Below are 20,060 nucleotides of genomic sequence, written 5' to 3'. Positions count from 1 at the left end.
ATGAACAGAGTGATTTTTCCTCTCACAATCAACATGCTCCTGAGCATATACAGAGGCATTTAAAAAAAATTAGTAGTTGGAATGGGTTAGTGTCTTTACCAGGAGCTCTCAGGATAATTTGTGCTCCTGAGCATACACAGAGTGGTTTCCCCCAGCTTTCCTTTGTGCACTTAATGAGCTGCTTTCTCTGCCAGGAACTCTCAGGGTCATTGATAACTAGTGTGCTCCTGAGCACACACAGAGTGCTCCCCACACACACATTGCCACGGGGGCATTTAATTTGTTACTAGGTAGAATGGGTTGCTTTCTTTGTCATTGATAGGTGTGCCCCTGAGCATATGCAGAGTGCTTCTTTCCCACTTTTTGTCACTGGGCATTCACAAAATCTAATTAGTGGTTATTAGAGCTTTGTTCCTTTTACATTGTATTACAAGAAGGGTCAGCTATAGGAATGCTTTAGCCATGGATTACTTTACTGATAGGAGCTGAACTAGATGGCTTTGGGTGCAATGGTTCTGTGATTTCTGCACATTTCTTTCTTTTCTAGAATATAAATAGCTGTGAGTTGTGACTTAAAATGATGGAAAATCTGGATCTTAAATTCCATATGTGTGTGTGTGTGAATTTTCCAGATTATTTGGCTGAGTTTAAAGGGTTTCTTTCCAAAAAGGAAAATATACATACCCTTTAGTACTGCCAACCGGATTTATTAAATAGAAGCCCCCTTTCATTGTTATTGGAAATGTTAACCATAGATCCAAATCCCAGTTAGCAATAATAAATGGGAATGGATAGCTAGGATTAATTCAGAGTTTTAAAAGTTGTAGGGATTTGAGGTATGCAACATGATGTGCTTCAGATGTTCTAGACTTCATGGAGATTTGGGGAAAGCACTGAACTTGCAGACCAAAAGGTCGCAGGCTCGAATTTGGGGAATGGGTTGAGCTCCCGCTGTTAGCCGCAGCTTCTGCCAACCTAGCAGTTTGAAAACATGCAAATGTGAGCAGATCAATAGGTATTGCCCCAGCAGGAAAGTAACAGCGCTCCATGCAGTCATGACCTTGGAGGTGTCTACGGACAATGCCGGCTCTTCAACTTCGAAATGGAGATGAGCACCAACCCCCAGAGTCGGACACGACTGGATTTAATGTCATGGGAAAACCTTTACCTTTACCTTATAGGATCGCAAAACCTTAGCATTGGAAAGGACCCCAAGAACCATGCAAAGACTCCAGAAAGATGCCTATCCAAACTGATCTATGACCTCACTATGCAACACAATTTTTGTTCCTGGTTAAATGTCATTTCCTAATTGGTTCTATCATAAAAACATGAGAAAAGATTATTGAATTGCAAAAACTTTGCTTTTTTGCTGGACATCCTGCAGCATATTTTTCTATAGTTTCTCAATGAATATCTCATTGTCTCAACCAATTCAGCATAGTTTGTGGCAGCCACAAAAACTAAATTTCTGGAGTATAATAACTACTAAGTAAGTATTGCATAATTAAACAGGAAATAACTCTTTCAAACCAGGAACAATGGTTTTTTAAAATTTTTTGTTACATAGCGAGATGAGGAATCCACCACACTTATAAGCTCCACTAGCTCATAGTAAAGATCTTCCTAATGTGTAGGTAGAACTAGAGCAGCAGACAACAAGCCAGCTTCATCTTCTACACTACATCCATTCAGATGTTTAAAAATTGCTATCATATCATCTCTCTGTTGCTTCTTCTCCAAGCGAATGGGGATTTTATCTCAAACATCTAGAGCAGGGGTCCCCAAACTAAGGCCCGGGGGCCGGATGCGGCCCTCCAAGGTCATTTACCTGGCCCCCACCCTCAGTTTTATATTATAATATTTTATATAATTTTTAATAATATAATATATTGTATATAGATATAATATTGATAATATTATAATATTATACAATATAATACTACTACTAATACCATATAATAATATTAATTATATGTTATATATTACATATAATATTACAGTATAGTGGTATAGTTCAATATAGTAATATATAATACTGATATTGTGCTATGCTAATAATATAATATATATATATGCTCTGAGTCCCCTTTGGGGTGAGAAGGGCGGGATATAAATGTAATAAATAAATGTAGTAAATGAATAAATAAATAATTTTAGACTTAGGCTCGCCCAAAGTCTGAAATGACTTGAAGGCATACAACTACAATCCTAATTAACTTGACTATCTCATTGGCCAGAAGCAGGCCCACACTTCTGATAGGTTTATGTTGGTTACAATTGTTTTCATTTTTAAATATTGTATTGTTCTTTCATTGTTGTTGTTCTTTTGCACTACAAATAAGACATGTGCAGTGTGCATAAGAATTTGTTCGGGTTTTTTTTTTCAAATGATAATTTGGCCCCTCCACAGTCTGAAGGATTGTGGATCGGCCCTCTGCTTTAAAAGTTTGAGGACCCCTGATCTAGAGGATAACTAACTAACCTTGTTGGAGGCTTCCAGTATCTTTCATGAGGAGTGGGGGGATTTAATGGCAGAGGATGTCTTCTGCATCCCAAAGGTGCCAGGTTCAATTCCTACTATCTCTTGTAAGCTCTGGGAACTCTTGGTGAGCTCTTGGAGAGCTACTGTTAACGAACAAGAGGCAGGTCAGAACTAGATGGACTTATATACGATCATTTCCTGTGTTCCCATTGTAATGCCAAATTGTGAGTCTCATACTTGCGGTGGATTGATTTATCGCTCCACTGTGCGATCCACGCTATGCCCTGGGTATACTGGTCACGAGCCAACCCACAGCCAATGTGCACAATAGGCAGGCAGCCTACTTTTAAAGTTATCAGGATTGCTTACCGGCTGCCCTTGACGGCCTGCTCCCACCTGGGCTGAAAGATCGGTTTGTAGAAGAGCCGTTTGCCAATGTTTGAACCAGCCTGCGTAAACCATTCTGATCTGATGGAAAAGCTGACCAGTTGCATTCAATAGAACAACAGTGGTATGTCTGATCAGTCCAGAGCTGTCTGGAAGTAACTTGTCATTTCTGTGGCACTTTGAAACAGAAGCTTACGAGAATTGAAAATAATGAAAGAATCCAGTTCTTTTACTTTCACCTCCTGATCGAAAGGGGTTTCTGAAGCAACACAAAAAATACCAAATTTATTTATTGGAGGGTAAAGTGGAAGGAGAAGCATACCATGTGCCGGATATTTCTTTGGAATTACTTTCATTCTTTTGTTGGTTTGGGTGGGAAGTTACTAGATTGGAGGCTGAGATACAATTGCATTTCAGCCAAGGCCACCTACAAAGTTTGTGATTTAGGCAAGATTTGGACTGTGAACATCTTTGGCTAAGAAGCTGTATTTTTAGAATGTGGTAAGCCACCAATATCAGTTTCCCAGAACAGTTGCCATGGATTTCCAATACAACAAAACAGTGGTGCTTTCGTCTACAGTGTCTGTTCATGTGACTATTGGGACACATGGCTGGTTGCATCATTGTGCGTTCAGCTTTTGAGATATATTGCGAATTTTTAAATCTGTGTTTGGTTATTAACTGTAGCGAACAGCTTTGAGAGAGCATAGTGGTTTTAGTTTTGGACTATACCTCTGGACTCCAGTCCCTGCTCGGTCATGAAAAACCCAGGAAATATTATAAGTTTGCCTTCAGTCACTATAAGTCAGGAACTTATAGAAGCTTGAAGGCACACAGCAACTGCAAAGCTTTCTTGAGTCCCAAACTGGTGACAATATTGTTTTTTTTAGATATTTATTGTTATTATTATCAACATTATTCACCCCAAGTACTAAATGTTATTTCACAGTGCTTTAGCAATTCAGGAAGGGGGAATGTTGGGAATGGATAGGACTTAGAACCAACACGAGAATCCACTGATTTGAGACAATTTGTGGCGCAACTGAGAACTTTATCATTGGTTATTCTTAGTACCCCTTATGTGCTCTTCTCTGAATTAAGTTCCATAATCAATGGGATGTATTCCCAGTTAGAGGTACAGTAGACTCTCACTTATCTAACATAAATGGGCTGGCAGAACGTTGGATAAGCAAAAATGTTGGATAATAAGGAGGGATTAAGGAAAAGCCTATTACATGTCAAATTACATTATGATTTTACAAATTAAGCACCAAAAACGTCATGTTTTACAACAAATTGACAGAAAAAGCAGTCCAAAACACAGTAACCTTATGTAGTAATTACTGTATTTATTAATTTAGCACCAAAAGATTGCCATACAGTGAAAACATTTACTACAAAAACATTGGCTACTAACAAATTGACTACAAATAAAGATAGAATTGCATAAAATGAACTTACAGAAGCAACATTATCAGAAATTAAATCCATAAAAAGTTCAATCCTTACTGCCTTGAGAAACAGCTGTGTATCGGGGCAGAAGGCAAACTGTGTTGGATAATCCAGAATGTTGGATAAGCGAATGTTGGATAAATGAGACTCTACTGTATATACCAGTCTCCCACAAACACCTTGGTATCTTTCAAATGTGTTGGACTACAGTCCCCATCATTCCCAGCCTGCCAGATTGGGTATGAACTTACCTGCCACTGTGTATGCAATTATCTGGAAACATATTCCACAGAACTAGGGATGATGAGATATGTAGTCCAACATATCTCTTGAGGGTGCTGGATTTGTTTATTTATTGTACTGATAGCCCACCCTTTCTGCCCCAAAACTGGTCTTCAAGGTGGCTGAAAGTATGACGAAGATGGCTTTGACATGATGGAGCAAAAAGGACAAGTAAGAGGAGGGCAGAACATGGGGTGCTATTCCAGTTATTGAGGAGAGGTGTGGTTAACAGTATCTATCACATCGAGTGCTTTTCTCATTTGTTTATCCAGTGACCAACACTACCAATTGCCTTAATTTTTGAAAACGTCCCTTCCTAGGGCCTGTTAATAACTTTTTATAGCTTTACCCAACGCCTTTGCCAAGGAGTGAGTTTGGCAAAACGTTGGCACTGCGGAGTCTGAGGGGGTGGAGGATATATTAAAATTTACCCATGAGTCTAGGAAACTGCCCAGAACCAAGCTCCGAAAGCCAACATTTCAGCCATCCTCCTCCTCAAATGGGTGCCTAAATATTTTGCAATCAGTGGCAGCATTCCCCATCCGGCTCTCCAAACCCAAGGTGTGTAGTGCTCCAAGACAGCCAAGTTTGTTTTGGCCCAGAAAATCCCATTAAGCAACCCTCTCCAAATCCCTGGCTATAAAAATATAATCATAACACAATAAATAAATACAAATGTGCTGCCATTCTGTGACATCCAGACTCAGCTGCTTGAGAGTGCCATGGCAGGGCAACCTTGTTCTGGGCACAAAATGAGTGTTCAGTGCAAGTGACCCAATTAACTGGTACATTGGCAGCACCAATGCAATGTAATGCATTATTACATTGTAAGGAGTCAAAATGATAAAGAGATAGAGATGGAGGCAGGGCCTTCTACCCAACTAGTTTATTGCAGCCCAGAGTTGAAATAAAGGACAATCTTTAGAATTAAATGTATGTTGTTACACTGATTCCTGAACTCGAGGTCAGCCCTACCATAGGGCAGAGTGCAATAACACTTTGAAATGGCAGATCATAGGGACATAAATGGCATCTCCTCTTTCTTTCTTTCTGTTGCAGCTCAATGTGTTGGGTGACCTATGTACCTATAAATGGCACACAGCCATTAAGTGCAATGCATAATCCTATCCAAGAGCAGCTGATGCTCCCAGTGTTCCAGTTTCATGGCACCGGATTAGTGAATCCAATTTCACCTATAGTATGAATTTTTAAAGACCTGTCCAAGTTTCAGCATCTTGGATAACTTCTTAAAGTTCAGACTTAAGACTCTAGAGAAGGTTCACTGCCCAGCTGGCTTCTTCTGATGCTATCCCATTACTAGCATTCATCCACAGCCCAGTTAGCTTCTGAATGTAGAACCGGGAGCAGGTGCCATGCTGTCCTTTGCCTCCAGTGGCAAAATGTCTTGGACCACTCCTGCCAAAGTTGCTCCTCGTCCCAAGGTTATGCCTCTCCTGTTTGGTACAAATTAGCTTTTTAGGATAATTCAAGGATCCTAATACACACACAAAACCTGACCCAGCACCAAAGGCATATTTCTTTCCCCCCCTCCCCCCCATAAATTTCCCTATCTTTGGGAAACAAAGAGATAGGATCCAGCACTCCAATTTTCTGCAAATATGATTGTTGAAGAGTTGAAGCTAAAGAAAAAAATCTTGTAAATCCAGATTCTGTACTTCAAGAAGCTGAAAGATGTGACCTTAAATGAATTATACAAATGTAAGACTCATAAATTTTTCGTTTTTCATACTTTTAGACACTTCTGTCAGTTGTGGCTAAAGTATTGCAAAAGGAGGTACAGAATGCCTTCGCTTTTAACATCTTTAAAAGTACTTCATGATGAAATTTTCCATCAAATAAATTTCTGCTTATGGTAAACCTATGAATGAGAGACCACCAAGCAACCACTTACTAGCTGCCTTTCTCACAATTTGCAAAAGCAGGACTGAGTCCATCCACCTATAATGTAGTCTTTCTTTTTCCCTACTACCTTGCACTTTACCACGCACTATAGCTATTTACATAGGGCCCTGGTGGTGCAATGTGTTAAAGAGTTGAGCTGCTGAACTTGCAGACTGAAAGGTCGCAGGTTCGCATCTGGGGAGTGGAGTGAGCTTCTGCTGTTAGCCCCAACTTCTGCCGACCTAGCAGTTCGAAAACATGCAAATGTGAGTAGATCAATAGGTACCTCTTTGGCGGGAAGGTAACGGTGCTCCATGCAATTATGCCAGCCACATGATCTTGGTGGTGTCTACAGACAACGCTGGCTCTACGGCTTAGAAATGGAGATTTCTACCAACCTCCAGAGTCAGGACACGACTGGACTTAATGTCAGGGGAAGACCTTTACCTTTATCCACAGCTATTTACAGTCATTTCGGGATATGTCCAAAGTTTTAGTTTGATCATTGTGTCTTCTTCGCAAGACCTGATTTGCTCAAAGACCCATTTATTCCTATAGAAGTCCATAGCAGGTCTAGAAATTTCCTATAGCACCACATTTTAAATTATGGGGTTAAGCTGGTGTAAGTAATTCACAGGATCATGACCCCATTCAGCTATTTCTGTGGCTTCTGTGCTCACATTTTCCAATCATATCCATAGTCATAAGGGTTAGAAATGTGGGTTTTAAAAATAACTACCATGGAATGATATCATAAATACTTCCTCTACTGCTAAATATTGAACCTACCTTTTTGAAAATGACCAAAGGCATTCACTTTTCTGAATTCTTCCTCCTAGGCATGGACGTCACAAAGGCTCCCAAGATCATTGTCTCGACTAGCCGTCGGATCCTCACCATCGGCTTTGCCTTACTCATACTCTCCGTCCTGGCTTGGGCATACATCACAGGTATCCAGCTGGTTTCTGACCAGTACCACATCATGGCATTTGGTCTTTATGGGGCCTTCCTCGCATGCCATCTTGTCATTCAGAGCTTCTTTGCCTTTCTGGAGCACAAAAAGATGAGGAGGGACTCGCTGAAGTGCAGCTATACAAAGACAGTGGCTCTCACCATCTCTGCTTATCAGGAGGATCCAGCTTACCTTCGGGAGTGCCTTCAGTCCGTCAAGGGAACCTTGTATCCCCCCGACAAGCTCCGGGTGATCATGGTGATAGACGGCAACAGCCCTGATGACCGGTACATGATGGATATGTTTGAGGAAGTCTTTGAAGGAGAGGACGTGGGCAGTTTTATCTGGGAGAACAACTACCACCAGCAGCCTCACCTGGACGTGGATGAAGGGGACAGTGGTTACCAGGCTGGGGATGAGCCATCTCTCTATAGTGAAATAGACATGGAGGACCCCGGGCAACTGATCGTAGAAGAGTTAATCCGGACTAAGAGATGTGTCTGCATCATGCAGAAATGGGGCGGGAAAAGGGAAGTCATGTACACAGCTTTCAAGGCTCTGGGGAATTCAGTAGACTATGTCCAGGTAATTGATTTCTGTCTCTTTGTCCAATGTTGTATTTTGTTTATCATCTTTCCTCTGAGAATCTCAAAGTGATGTACATGAGCTACCACCCAATGCAAATAGGGTCTCTTAAATCTTATATTGAAATAGATCAACGATGCACCCAGGCTCCCCTGATCCTAGTTTAACACTCTGCATATATCCTCAGTACAACATTCAACCTGATAAGCACCCACCTTGAAACTTGTCTATACCTGCACATTTGTCAGTTTAATTGTACTATATAATGGTTGTTTTAATCTTTTTATTTGTCTTTACATTCACTTTTCTTTTCCCTACTGATCTACCATTTACATTGAATGCGTAATCATTTTTATTTACTTTCATTATCTGCTCAAAGATTATGTTATCTTGTATTCAGCAAAAAAAAAATCAAATGCTTAATCATACGTAAAGCTCGGCAAGATTGTTATCCGTTAAAGGGTACAATAATTTCCATTGCCCTCAACCAATGGTCTAATACAGTGGTTCCCAACCTTTGGGAACCAAATTATTTTGCATCTGGATAAACAAATTTCCACGAACTATAATGTTCTGCAGATGTAGTAAATGTGTATCTTTCCTCCTTTATTTGCTTCCAATAGGGATGCAGGAGGGCAACAGAACGTTTGGCTCTTTTGTGGCTCCCAACTCCTAATAGACCAGTGGTTCCCAACCTTTGGGTCTCCATGTGTTTTGGATTTCAACTCACAGAAATCCCAGCCAGCTTACCATCTGTTAGGAACTGGGAGCCCCAAAACCCCTGAAGAGCCAAATGTTCTATTGCCCTCCTGCATCCCTATTGGAAACAAATAAAGGAGGAAAGATACAAATTTACTACATCTGCAGAATGTTATAATTTGTGGAAATTTGTTTACCTAAATGCAAAATAATTATTTTTGCTTGAGCTACAAACATGGTTACTAAATAACCCATGTTTCTTTACTCAGTATAACCCGAGGATTGGCAACTATGGCCCTTTCTTATTTTATGGGATTTCAGTTCCATCATCCCTAAACATAGCCTGTAGTGAGAGATTACGTGGACTGCAGTCCAAAAGACTTTGGAGGTCCAAAGTTCTCCCTTACTCATATAAATGCCTTTAAAATCTAGATCTAAACTAATTCTGCTTTTCCTAAATCAGCCCTCTATCTGTCTTTTTGCCGTGGCTGCAGCCAAAACATCAACCCATCTCATTAATTTGACCACAGAAAAGGGGTATAATTCTTGCTTGCTCATGGATTAGTCACTGCCACGATTAAGAATGTATCATTCCCATTTCACAGATGAGGCAATTGAGCAACGAAAGTGTGACTTTTTTGCCTCAAGCCAGGCAGTGACTGTTGCAAGCTGAGACAGCATCTAAGCCTGGCTGTCTGGCGAGCACCCTCCCAAATCCCAGTCTTATTGCATGGCACTTCACCCCAAACAAAACAACCATATAGTTTTTGTTTTTAGCCATGGTTTTGCCAGGAAATCTGGACATGCATGGACACCTCACTTGGTTGCTGTAGATTCCCATCTAGGAGTAGTAATACAGTAGAGTCTCACTTATCCAACATAAACGCGCCGGCAGAACGTTGGATAAGTGAATATTTTGGATAATAAGGAGAGATTAAGGAAAAGCCTATTAAACACCAAATTAGGTTATGATTTTACAAATTAAGCACCAAAGCATCATGTTATACCAAGGAGCCCCCGGTGGCCAAGGTTGGGTTGCTGACCTGAAAGGTTGGGTTGCTGACCTGAAAGCTGCCAGGTTCGAATCCCACCCGGGGAGAGTGCGGATGAGCTCCCTCTATCAGGATGGTAAAACATCAAAACATCCGGGCGTCCCCTGGGCAACGTCCTTGCAGACGGCCAATTCTCTCACTCCAGAAGCAACTCCGGTTGCTCCTGACACGGAAAGAAAAATCATGTTATACAACAAATTTGACAGAAAAAGTAGTTCAATACGCAGTAATGCTATGTAGTAATTACAGTATTTACAAATTTAGCACCAAAATATCACGATGTATTGAAAACATTGACTACAAAAATGCGTTGGATAATCCAGAACGTTGGATAAGTGAGACTCTACTGTATGTGCATGTGGGCATTGGTAGAGATGAGAAAGCACTGGTGTGTCCTGTCTTTCATGCAGTAGCTACTAGAAGTTACATCTCTCGAGAGAATCGATTCTGCCACCTGAGAGTTCAGCTACAGACTTCTGCTTGCATTTTCAATGTGTTTCCAGCAATGTAAAAGCACCAAGAATGTTCTTAGTCCAGTTCTTCTGTTAAGCAGAATGAAGCAACCACGTCTAGCAACCAATTTGGGGCATTTTGAATGACAAGGAAATAGTTAATGGACACAGTTGTACTAGGTTTTTATCACCAAGGAAATGGAAATGCACTTATGGGATTTTCTGTCTGACATTCTTTTTGTGATATATGCTTGTGTAACATGTCCTACACATGTTGGTGATTTGCTGTAGTACAACAGATGTATTTTGCTGATGGCAGCAAAGGTGGACTAGTACATATATCAACATTCTGTATTGTGGCTACGCTTTGCACATTGCAGCTGAACACTGTGCGCAATAGGTTAAACCCTTTTGCCAGTTGAACTGCCGACCTAACGGTTGGCAGTTCGAATCCGCGAGACAGGGAGAGCTCTCACCTGTCAGCTCTAGCTTCCTACACAGGGACAGGAGAGAAGCCCCCTAAAGGATGGTAACGCATCTGGGCGTCCCTTGGGCAATGTCTTTGAAGACAGCCGATTCTCTCATACCAGAAGCGACTTGCCTCAATTTGCTTCTGACACATTAAAATTGACTGTGCTACAGCACTCAGACATCGATTGGTGCCATGCAATGTCGCTATTCTGCCTGGGCGTTGCATTGAGCTGGCATAATGCATTCCTCCTACACCAAAATAACTTGGCTGGGTTTAAATCCTAAATGTTCCTATATTCTGGCTGCTTGGGTAGGTAGATGGCAGGGATTTCTCTGCTTCAGGCAGCAAAATCTAATGTGCTTGCCTTGTACCTGGTCTAAATTTCTTGGCTTCTCCCAGGTTTGTGACTCAGATACCAAACTGGAGCCACAGGCAACGGTGGAACTGGTGAAGGTGTTGGAGTCAAATGAACGCTATGGGGCAGTTGGTGGAGATGTGCGGATCCTGAACCTCTCTGACTCCTACATCAGCTTCATGAGCAGCTTGCGTTACTGGATGGCCTTCAACATTGAGCGTGCCTGCCAGTCCTTCTTCAACTGTGTCTCCTGTATCAGTGGCCCTCTGGGTAAGGCTTTTCCTAACCATGGCTTCCTTCTTCTTCATCTCAATAGACAATGGTGTTATTACTTAAGATCAGGAAGAACATGGGATTTCCCCCAGATTTGATAGAGACAGCCTTGATTCATCCTCTGCTAAACCACAGTTTCAGCTGCTTTTGAAATGTCTCTTTTCCTCCCACTTTCCCTTGTTTGCATCCATTGGTCTAAACTGAGTCTAAAGCATTAATCAGTGGGGAGAGGGGAGGAGGAGGTAAAATTATGTCCCCTTCAGTAGGCTCAGGCAAAAGCAAATTGTTGCAGCCTCTCCTAGCTTATGAGTACTTCATCATTAATAGCCATCTTGACTATATTCTGATTTTCTTGATCATACTGTTCTCTTGCGAAATGTCAGATTTATATGTGTGTGAAGTAGGCAGCACTTTAGGTCTGGAAGAATACTCTAAAGCTGTACATTATGTACCTATGTAAGAATAACTATAATTGACATCAGAATTACTTAAAGTTAATATGCTAAATAATATATACTTTAGTTATACTATCAGTTTTAATGTGCATCCTCATCTATGGAATGGTATATACAATTATGAAAAAATGATTAGCTATACTTTCATTGTGCTTTCAGAGAAAATATGGCACATTTTTATGTATCTCTGTGGTGTCTCTTGACATAATTTAGGATAGTGGTTCTTAAACTTTTAAAGTAATGGCCTATCTGAGAATGGTGGTGGAATGGGTTAAACCTTTGTACCAGCTGAACTGCTGACCTACAGGTTGGGTTGCTGACCTGAAGGTTGCTGGTTAGTATCCACGAGACAGGGTGAGCACCTGTCTGTCAGCTCTAGCTTGCGGGGACATGTGAGAAGCCTCCCAGCAGGATGGTAACACATCTGGGTGTTCCCTGGTCAATGCCTCTGCAGATGGCCAGTTTCTCTTACACCAGAAGCAACTTGCAGTATGTTCTCAAGTTGCTTCTGACACAATAAAAAAATCTGAGAATTTGATGGAAGCTGTGAACCCTCTCTTACCAAAGTAACAAGAAGAAGATCAAGGAAAAGGGGTCATTTTGCCTCCCTAAAGTCTATCTGGGACTCAGCAGGTCTTTCTCCATTTCTGCTCTCATTTTCTCACCATCTTCCCTCTTCAGGCTTATATCGGAATGACCTCCTTCAACAGTTTCTGGAGTCCTGGTACAATCAGAAATTCCTTGGAACCCATTGTACTTTTGGGGATGATCGGCACCTCACCAACAGGATGCTGAGCATCGGCTATGCCACCAAGTAAGGAAACACAACTAACTCAATCTCCTGAAACAAGATCAATGTAGAATGAATCGCAGCAGGGAGACAGGAAAAATATAGTACAACTCCTGTCTCCATATGGGAGATACATTACAGGAATTTATGTGGATATGCAAAATGATGAATAATAGAAAACTCCACTGAATAAACAACCTCAGGTGGAAGCAAACCATAGAGGTGCGATGGAGGACATAAATGTCTAGAGAAAAGACGTCTCTGTGAAGCTCTTCTCAAAAGTCAATACCTGGAAGCTGGCCGCCCCGAGTCCCTTCGGGGAGATGGTGGTGGGGTAGAAATAAAATTTATATATATAAATTTATATAAGCTATAGATCTCATTTGCGTATGGCAAATGACTCCTGTCAGATATTTGCAATTGTTTTAAAAATGGCCAAGGTCATTTTCAGCTGAAGCTAAATAAAAAGGAAGAAATACTTACGTGGGATGAGGGAAAAGAAGTTTGTCTAATTGGTTAACAGGCCAAGAATTCATCCAGTTGGGGAATGATAGCCAATAACTTTTATAAAAAGAGTTTCTCCTTACGTACCTTGAAAATAAGCTAAAGTAGAATAAATAATTGAAGCCTTCTACATTCCTCAACTACGCTTTCCCTCTCCCCCCTTCTAGCCTTTCTCCCCATTCCCTCAACAAAATAAAATACCAAATCTGTTTACCATTCCTTGTATTGCTAAGCCATTTATCTTTTACTCACTGGAAAGTCAAATAATGATTTTGAAATAAATAATTCTATGTAATATATATAAGCTTCTAACTGCTTTTGTTCTTAGGAAAGTTGCTATTGATATTATTACTATTATTTTTTAACAAAGCATTTCTCTCTACCCCGTCACCCTTCCTCTTCTCATAAGCAGGAGAGAAGTAAGCAAATATTCTAGACCAGGCATGGGCAAACTTTGGCCCTCCAGGTGTTTTGGACTTCAACTCCCACAATTCCTAACAGCCTACCGGCTGTTAGGAATTGTGGGAGTTGAAGTCCAAAACACCTGGAGGGCCAAAGTTTGCCCATGCCTGGTCTAAATCCCTATAGGATTCTACCAGAAGTGTGTCTGGAAATGAAATGTACTGGCAACCACATATTAGATGTGCAAGCGGTGCCTTCTAATGCTAAGACTCCAGATATTATTATGCAATTATTTTGCTTTGCTTTTCTGATTTTATAATCCTCGTCATCATCATTAATAATACTGTAATATTATTATATTACAGGAGCCCCAGTGGCAAAGTGTGTTAAAGCACTGAGCTGGAGACCGAAAGGTCCCAGGTTCAAACCCCGGGAGCGGCGGGAGCAGCTGCTCTTAGCTCCAGCTCCTGCCAACCTAGCAATTCGAAAACATGCCAATGTGAGTAGATCAATAGGTACCACTCCGGCGGGAAGGTAATGGCGCTCCATGCAGTCATGCCGGCCACATGACCTTGGAGGGGTCTATGGACAACGCCAGCTCTTCGGCTTAGAAATGGTGATGAGCACCAACCCCCAGAGTCGGTCATGACTGGACTTAACGTCAGGGGAAACCTTTATCTTTTATTATTATTATTATTATTAATAATAATATTAATATGCTAGGCTGCTATGGAAATAGAAGCATGCCTGGCTTATGTAATATTGACTTTCTCCTCTCCTTGCTCCAGATACACTGCTCGCTCCCGCTGCTACTCAGAGACCCCGTCCTTATTCCTGCGATGGCTGGCACAGCAAACCCGTTGGACCAAATCCTACTTCCGGGAGTGGCTCTACAATGCCCTCTGGTGGCACCGTCACCACTTATGGATGACTTACGAGTCTGTGGTCTCCGGCATCTTCCCCTTTTTCGTCACAGCCACCGTCCTGCGGCTCTTTTACGGGGGAAACCTGTGGGACATTCTGTGGGTGCTACTGTGTGTCCAGTTGGTGGCCTGCGTGAAGGCCCTTTACGCCTGCTGGCTGAGGGGAAACTTCATCATGATCTTCATGTCCCTCTATGCCGTGCTCTACATGGGCGGCCTGCTCCCAGCGAAATACTTTGCCATCGTGACCATGAACAAGAGTAGCTGGGGCACCTCTGGCCGGAAGAAAATGGTGGGGAACTACATGCCTCTGCTGCCTGTTTCTATTTGGGGTCTGCTCCTTTTGGGAGGCCTGATTTATACCATCTATCTGGAAGCCTTGGCTGACTGGACAACTGACACCAAGCAGACCGAGATCTGGTACCTGCTCATTGGTTCAGCTATCTACTTAGGCTACTGGACATTCATGATCATGCTGTATTGGGTGTGGGTTCGGAGATGCTGCCGGAAAAGAGTGGATTTCTACAGTGTTGAGGTCTGAAGTGGACAGAGATAAAGGGCTGGGCAACTTGATATCCATACCTGGCCACTGCTGGACAGGTGTAGACTGGGAATCGGGAGTCTTAGTTTGTCAAGTTCTAAGAGAAGAGAGTAGCCTAGTAGGAGCTTCTCATGGAGTTTGTGATTGGAGATGTTCCTTGTGGTCCTCCTCTTCCTCCCTTTCCCTACAGTGTGATTGGTCAGTAGAGGTGAAGTTTAGACTCCTTGAGTTCTCTTCCAGAAGCCAAGATCAGAAGAAGCCTCAAAACTGGTGAAAGGCTTCTGGAAGACGATGGTATCTCAGGAATGGTATCTGTTTCACCCAAACGGATGAGAGAAGCTCCTAGTTACCCCTTCTCTCATTTCAGCTGGTGGCTTTCTGTGCCTGGGAAATATTTCTGACCTCAGTTTATTTATTAGTATTGAATGTTCGTTCAGGAAGCACCAGCATTGTCTTCTTTCACTTTTGATATGTGGCATCACTGCTCTGGGGGAAACACAGGGATCTGTGCTGCACAAGACCCGGTCTCATTGCACTGAATGCCAGGACACTTCCGAGTCGGAGCAGAGCAGCCATTAAAGGGAGAGAAAGAGACTCAGACCTTGCAGCTGTTCCACTAAAGTTTGCAAAAAGTTGGAGAAGTGGAGGAAAAAACTCTTACTTCTTTATAATGGGAGTCCTGGCCTATACAATGGCTTTACTGATTCTCTCTCTCTTTCTTTTTCTTTCTTTAAAAAAGTAAAAAAAAAAGGCATTGTGCCTTATCTTGCCTTATGGACACTTGAGGTTTTACAAAACATAGGTTTACAGTTGTGCAACAGAAATGGGGAAATTCTACCTTGCCCTTTTTTCCCAACCTGGAAAGAAAGAGGACAGTGGTCAATTTCCCTATTGCCTCTTTCTTCCTATAGTGGGTAAAGGGGGGGGGGGGATCTGTTTCTTGCAAGAAAATGAAGGCAACCAAAGTTATTTATTTGCCCTATTTTAATAATTAAAAAAGTCTATTTAATGGTTTCTTTAAGAAAAAGCAAAAAAATACTGAATGATGAGATTTTTTTTAAAAAAAACAAAGTTTTATATATGCTGTAAAATAAATCTTTATTTATTTTGGAAACATTCTGATGGCGTGCTTATTTTAATTTCACTTGTGGAGAATGAACTGCTCTGTAACGTTTGTGAGTCTGACTTCTGTGGATTTTATTATTTATGGATTTGTTTGTTTTTTTATCATGTCAGAAGTGACTTGAGAACATACTGCAAGTCATTCTGGTGTGAGAGAATTGGCTGTCTACAGAAGTTGCCCAGGGGACACGCAGATGTGTTACCATCCTGCTGAGAGGCTTCTCTCATGCCCCTGCAAGCTAAAGCTGACAGATGGGAGCTCACCCCATTTTATGGATTTGAACCAGCAACATTCAGGTCAGCAGTTCAGCTGGCACAAGGGTTTAACTCATTGCGCCACTGTGGCTCCTAGATGGATTTGGTCAATAGGACTCTCTAGAACCTGCCCCCCAGCTCGATTCTGTAGTCAGCTTCGGCAGGAGGAATAAATAAAGAGAAGTAGGGGAAAGAGATGGAAGGGAGGAAGGGGAGGAAGGGAGGGAAAAGGGAAGGAATGAAGAAGGGAGAAAAGGAAGAAAGAAAGCTAAAAAAACAGGGAAAGAAGAAAAGTAAAAAAAAGAAAAAGGTAAGTAGAAACAAGAAGGAATAGTGGTATAGTGGTTGGAACCTCAGACTATGGCTCTGAACCCATTGGGTGACTTCAGCCTCAGAGGAAGACAAAGACCAGTCCCCTTTGAATAAATCTTGACAAGAAAACAAATAGGGTCACCCTAAGTCTGAAATGTCTTCAAAGCACACAACAATAATCCTAATTAGTCACTAATTATACCTTACTTGGAAAGTCAGATGCTAAAAACATATCTGCAGCCCCAAGAGACTTAGCTTATCAAATTTGGGCCCCTTACTCCTCAGGTTGTGCAGGCCTGCCTTAGACTCTTGTTGGAGGACCTAAAGATTCTAGAGAAGGTGTCTTCCAGGAAAAATAATAAAAGGGTTTTTTATTCACAGTTTTTTCAGTTTTGCAGGGCTCCTGTGCCCCTAACCCCAGCAAATGTGAAGGGCCCGCTGTATACTGCTTTCCAGCATACAGTGCTGAAATGTTGCATTCCTGGCATTTCATACTGCAAGATAAAATGCTGGTATTATTATTATTATTATCATCAGTATCATACTTGGACAGGTAGGCTTTAGACCATCAGGAAACTTAATGGTAAATGGAAAGTTAAAGGTTTTATGAACTGTAATTTCATACCAAATATCATCATCACCATTATGATCATACTCCAACAGGTAGGCTTTAGATCAGTAGTTTCCAATCTCTGGTCCATGGACCACCAGTGGCCCCCAAAAACTAAAATATGTCCTCACCGTTATTACACCATTGCAACAAGAATGACGAAACCTTCTTATAGTGCCAAGGCAATGGGGATGTCAGGAGGGGAGAGTCTGACTACCCACAAAAGGTGTGACAACAAGCCTCCTGACTGCTGCTTCTCCTCCTCCTCCTTCCCTTGAGCGGAGCCATTCCATGTAGCACCAAAGCATCATGTTATACCAAGGAGCCCCCGGTGGCCAAGGGGATAAAAGCCTCATGACTTGAAGGTTGGGTTGCTGACCTGAAAGCTGCCAGGTTCGAATCCCACCCGGGGAGATTGCGGATGAGCTACCTCTATCAGCTTCAGCTCCATGCGGGGACATGAGAGAAGCCTCCCACAAGGATGGTAAAACATCAAAACATCCGGGCGTCCCCTGGGCAACGTCCTTGCAGACGGCCAATTCTCTCACTCCAGAAGCAACTCCAGTTGCTCCTGACACGGAAAAAAAAAAGCACAACAGATGACCAAACCAAATTTAAAGTTGATTAGAAACTGATTCATAATCCTTTTGGTACTAATGTTGGAAAGTGGTCACTGGTCAAAGTTGCCCCTGGTCAGAGTGGTCCCTGGTCAAAAAAAGATTGGGAACCACTGCCTTAGACCATCTTGGGACTTATTGGTAAAGAGAAAGTTGAAAGTTTCATGAACTATAGTTTCATATCATATATCATCATCATCATTCTTATGATCATACTCTGACGGGTAGGCTTTAGATTATCTGGAGACTTGATGGTAAAGGGAAAGTTAAAGGTTTAATGTAGTTTAATAGAAAATATAAAATACCAGCTATTGTAACTCAACATTAAAATGAAGAAGCTGTCCATCACCACTACAGACTCCCACATACTGAGAAAGACTGTGAATGTCACAGACAGAACGGCAGCGAGTAAAACAAAACTCAGTTTATTGAGGTTACAGAACTAAAAACGCCCGTTGGAAACAAAGAACAGGGCAAACACTTGACTTCAGTGTGATAAGTAACAAAAAACAGCTCAGTTTGAGCTTAAACGGTTCAAAGGGATAAACCGGGTTAAACAGAAGTATAATCCGGATTAAATCAAAAGTGCTTACTTCAGCCTGGCAAACAATGCAAACAAAAGAGGATCAACAGGAGTCAGAATGTAAACAACAGACTGGTAGCAGATTCCTCTCTGCTACTCAGAAACAGCAGGAGAATAAACCAGGCTTGTTTATTCCTTCCTGCAGCAAACGAAAAGCGTGGTCGTAGTCAGGATTCAGTTTAAGGTTCAGCGGCCAACGATATCCAGGTCCAGGCACAGCAGTCAGGGTAACGGCAGTCAGCAGGGTCCCAATCCGGTCCAGAGGTCAATAGCCAAGCGTAGTCGTCTAGAAATCCAAAGGTCTCACCGATAGCCAGCAGAAGGGATAATCCGGAATCGAAGTCAGTCAGTCCAGCGTCAATCCAGTGCGAGTAGATATTGCCCGTCAAAAAGACGACGGAGGTCCAAGCTATCGAGATTAAACACAAGTTGCACAGAGAAAAACCCCGCACAGTTCCTCCCGCCGTCGATGCCCAGTGTCCTTGGTAAACTTACGTATCCAGTAACGAATCACACCCGTCTTCAGGAAGTTCCCCAACAAAAGCCCAAGCGTCCGTCCAGATTACCTTGCCCAACGCAATTAGACATTGGTCCCAAACCCCAATTTATCCCAGTTCAAGCTCATCATCGCTGTCAGCTGCCATCCCAATTCCAGGTGCCCCAACATCATCATCTTCATCAGAGCTTAAGCACCTTTGACTACGCCCCACAGCATCCCCAGCTCCATCCCTCCAGCCAGTCCATGGGTCTGATCCTGCAACCCGCCAATCACCTCCCATGCTTTCATTGCCTGTTTCCCCAACACCCAAATCCTCCCTCACACGAGTCCATTCCATGTCGTCCTCCTCCGAGCTGGCCATCTCTTCCTCCAAACCCTCAGAAAAACCCTCAGATGAGTCCTCATCTGTCGGGTCTGTAAACAAATCCCGGAGCCGTTTTCTTTCACGCTCCTCGAAAGAGTCTGACTCTCGAGGAGTCTTATGAACCCTTCTTCTATTACCGGAGCCCGAAGTCTCAACCATAACACTGAATGTGTGCTTTTGGGAGTAGTGCAGAGGAAAAGAGCAGAAAGCTCTACTATGACTGCCGATAACCCATTGACTACTCAATACAACACTTAACGGAGCATCCACACAACTATGTCTTCCACATATTCTACTACACCTTTTTGTTTCTTGACACAGAAAGTTTATTGAGAAAGGAAAGAAGGAATACTTTTACAAAGCTTTAAACTGGTCATGGCAAGGAGCTGCCTCTCCGGAACAGGATAACGATGAAAAAAACAAAAACAAAACGATGACTCTTCGGAAAGTTTTGGACTGCGTTTCCCATATGGGGGTCCTTCCTAAATAAATTTTCTAACATGGAAATAACACGATGTCAATTGCCTATTAAGAAACACAGTTTAGGCACCCAAAGAAATGGATATGGTGGAATCCTGCAAAATAAACACACTAAATTGTACATGTATAAGGAAGCCTTTTCATGCATATATATTTGGTACACTATTGTAAGACTACCTCAGTTCATCTCTGTATGGGAAACTTCATTCTCAACTTTGACACATACCCTTCAGGCATTCAGAGCTTCATCAGGGA

The 20,060-nt window shown here is 42.1% G+C and overlaps 1 protein-coding gene across 3 annotated transcripts in view; it reads left to right on the top strand.

Moving 5' to 3' along the window:
- The window catches only part of has1 (hyaluronan synthase 1), a 47,221-nt gene extending 31,141 nt beyond the window's left edge, over positions 1-16,080 (top strand). For all 3 annotated transcript variants that reach the window (XM_008121785.3, XM_062962501.1, XM_008121787.3), the window contains exons 2-5: positions 7,348-8,045; positions 11,120-11,345; positions 12,485-12,617; positions 14,288-16,080. In XM_008121785.3, the coding sequence (XP_008119992.1) occupies positions 7,348-8,045; positions 11,120-11,345; positions 12,485-12,617; positions 14,288-14,963 (1,733 nt within the window). In that variant the 3' untranslated portion in view covers positions 14,964-16,080. The remainder of the gene's footprint in view (positions 1-7,347; positions 8,046-11,119; positions 11,346-12,484; positions 12,618-14,287) is intronic.
- Positions 16,081-20,060: the final 3,980 nt, after the last annotated feature.

This window comes from Anolis carolinensis, unplaced genomic scaffold (assembly GCF_035594765.1).
Source record: "Anolis carolinensis isolate JA03-04 unplaced genomic scaffold, rAnoCar3.1.pri scaffold_10, whole genome shotgun sequence".
Lineage (NCBI taxonomy): Eukaryota > Metazoa > Chordata > Lepidosauria > Squamata > Dactyloidae > Anolis > Anolis carolinensis.
The sequence above is the reverse complement of the archived record's forward strand: the minus strand, read 5'-3'. Positions and strand labels throughout refer to the sequence as shown.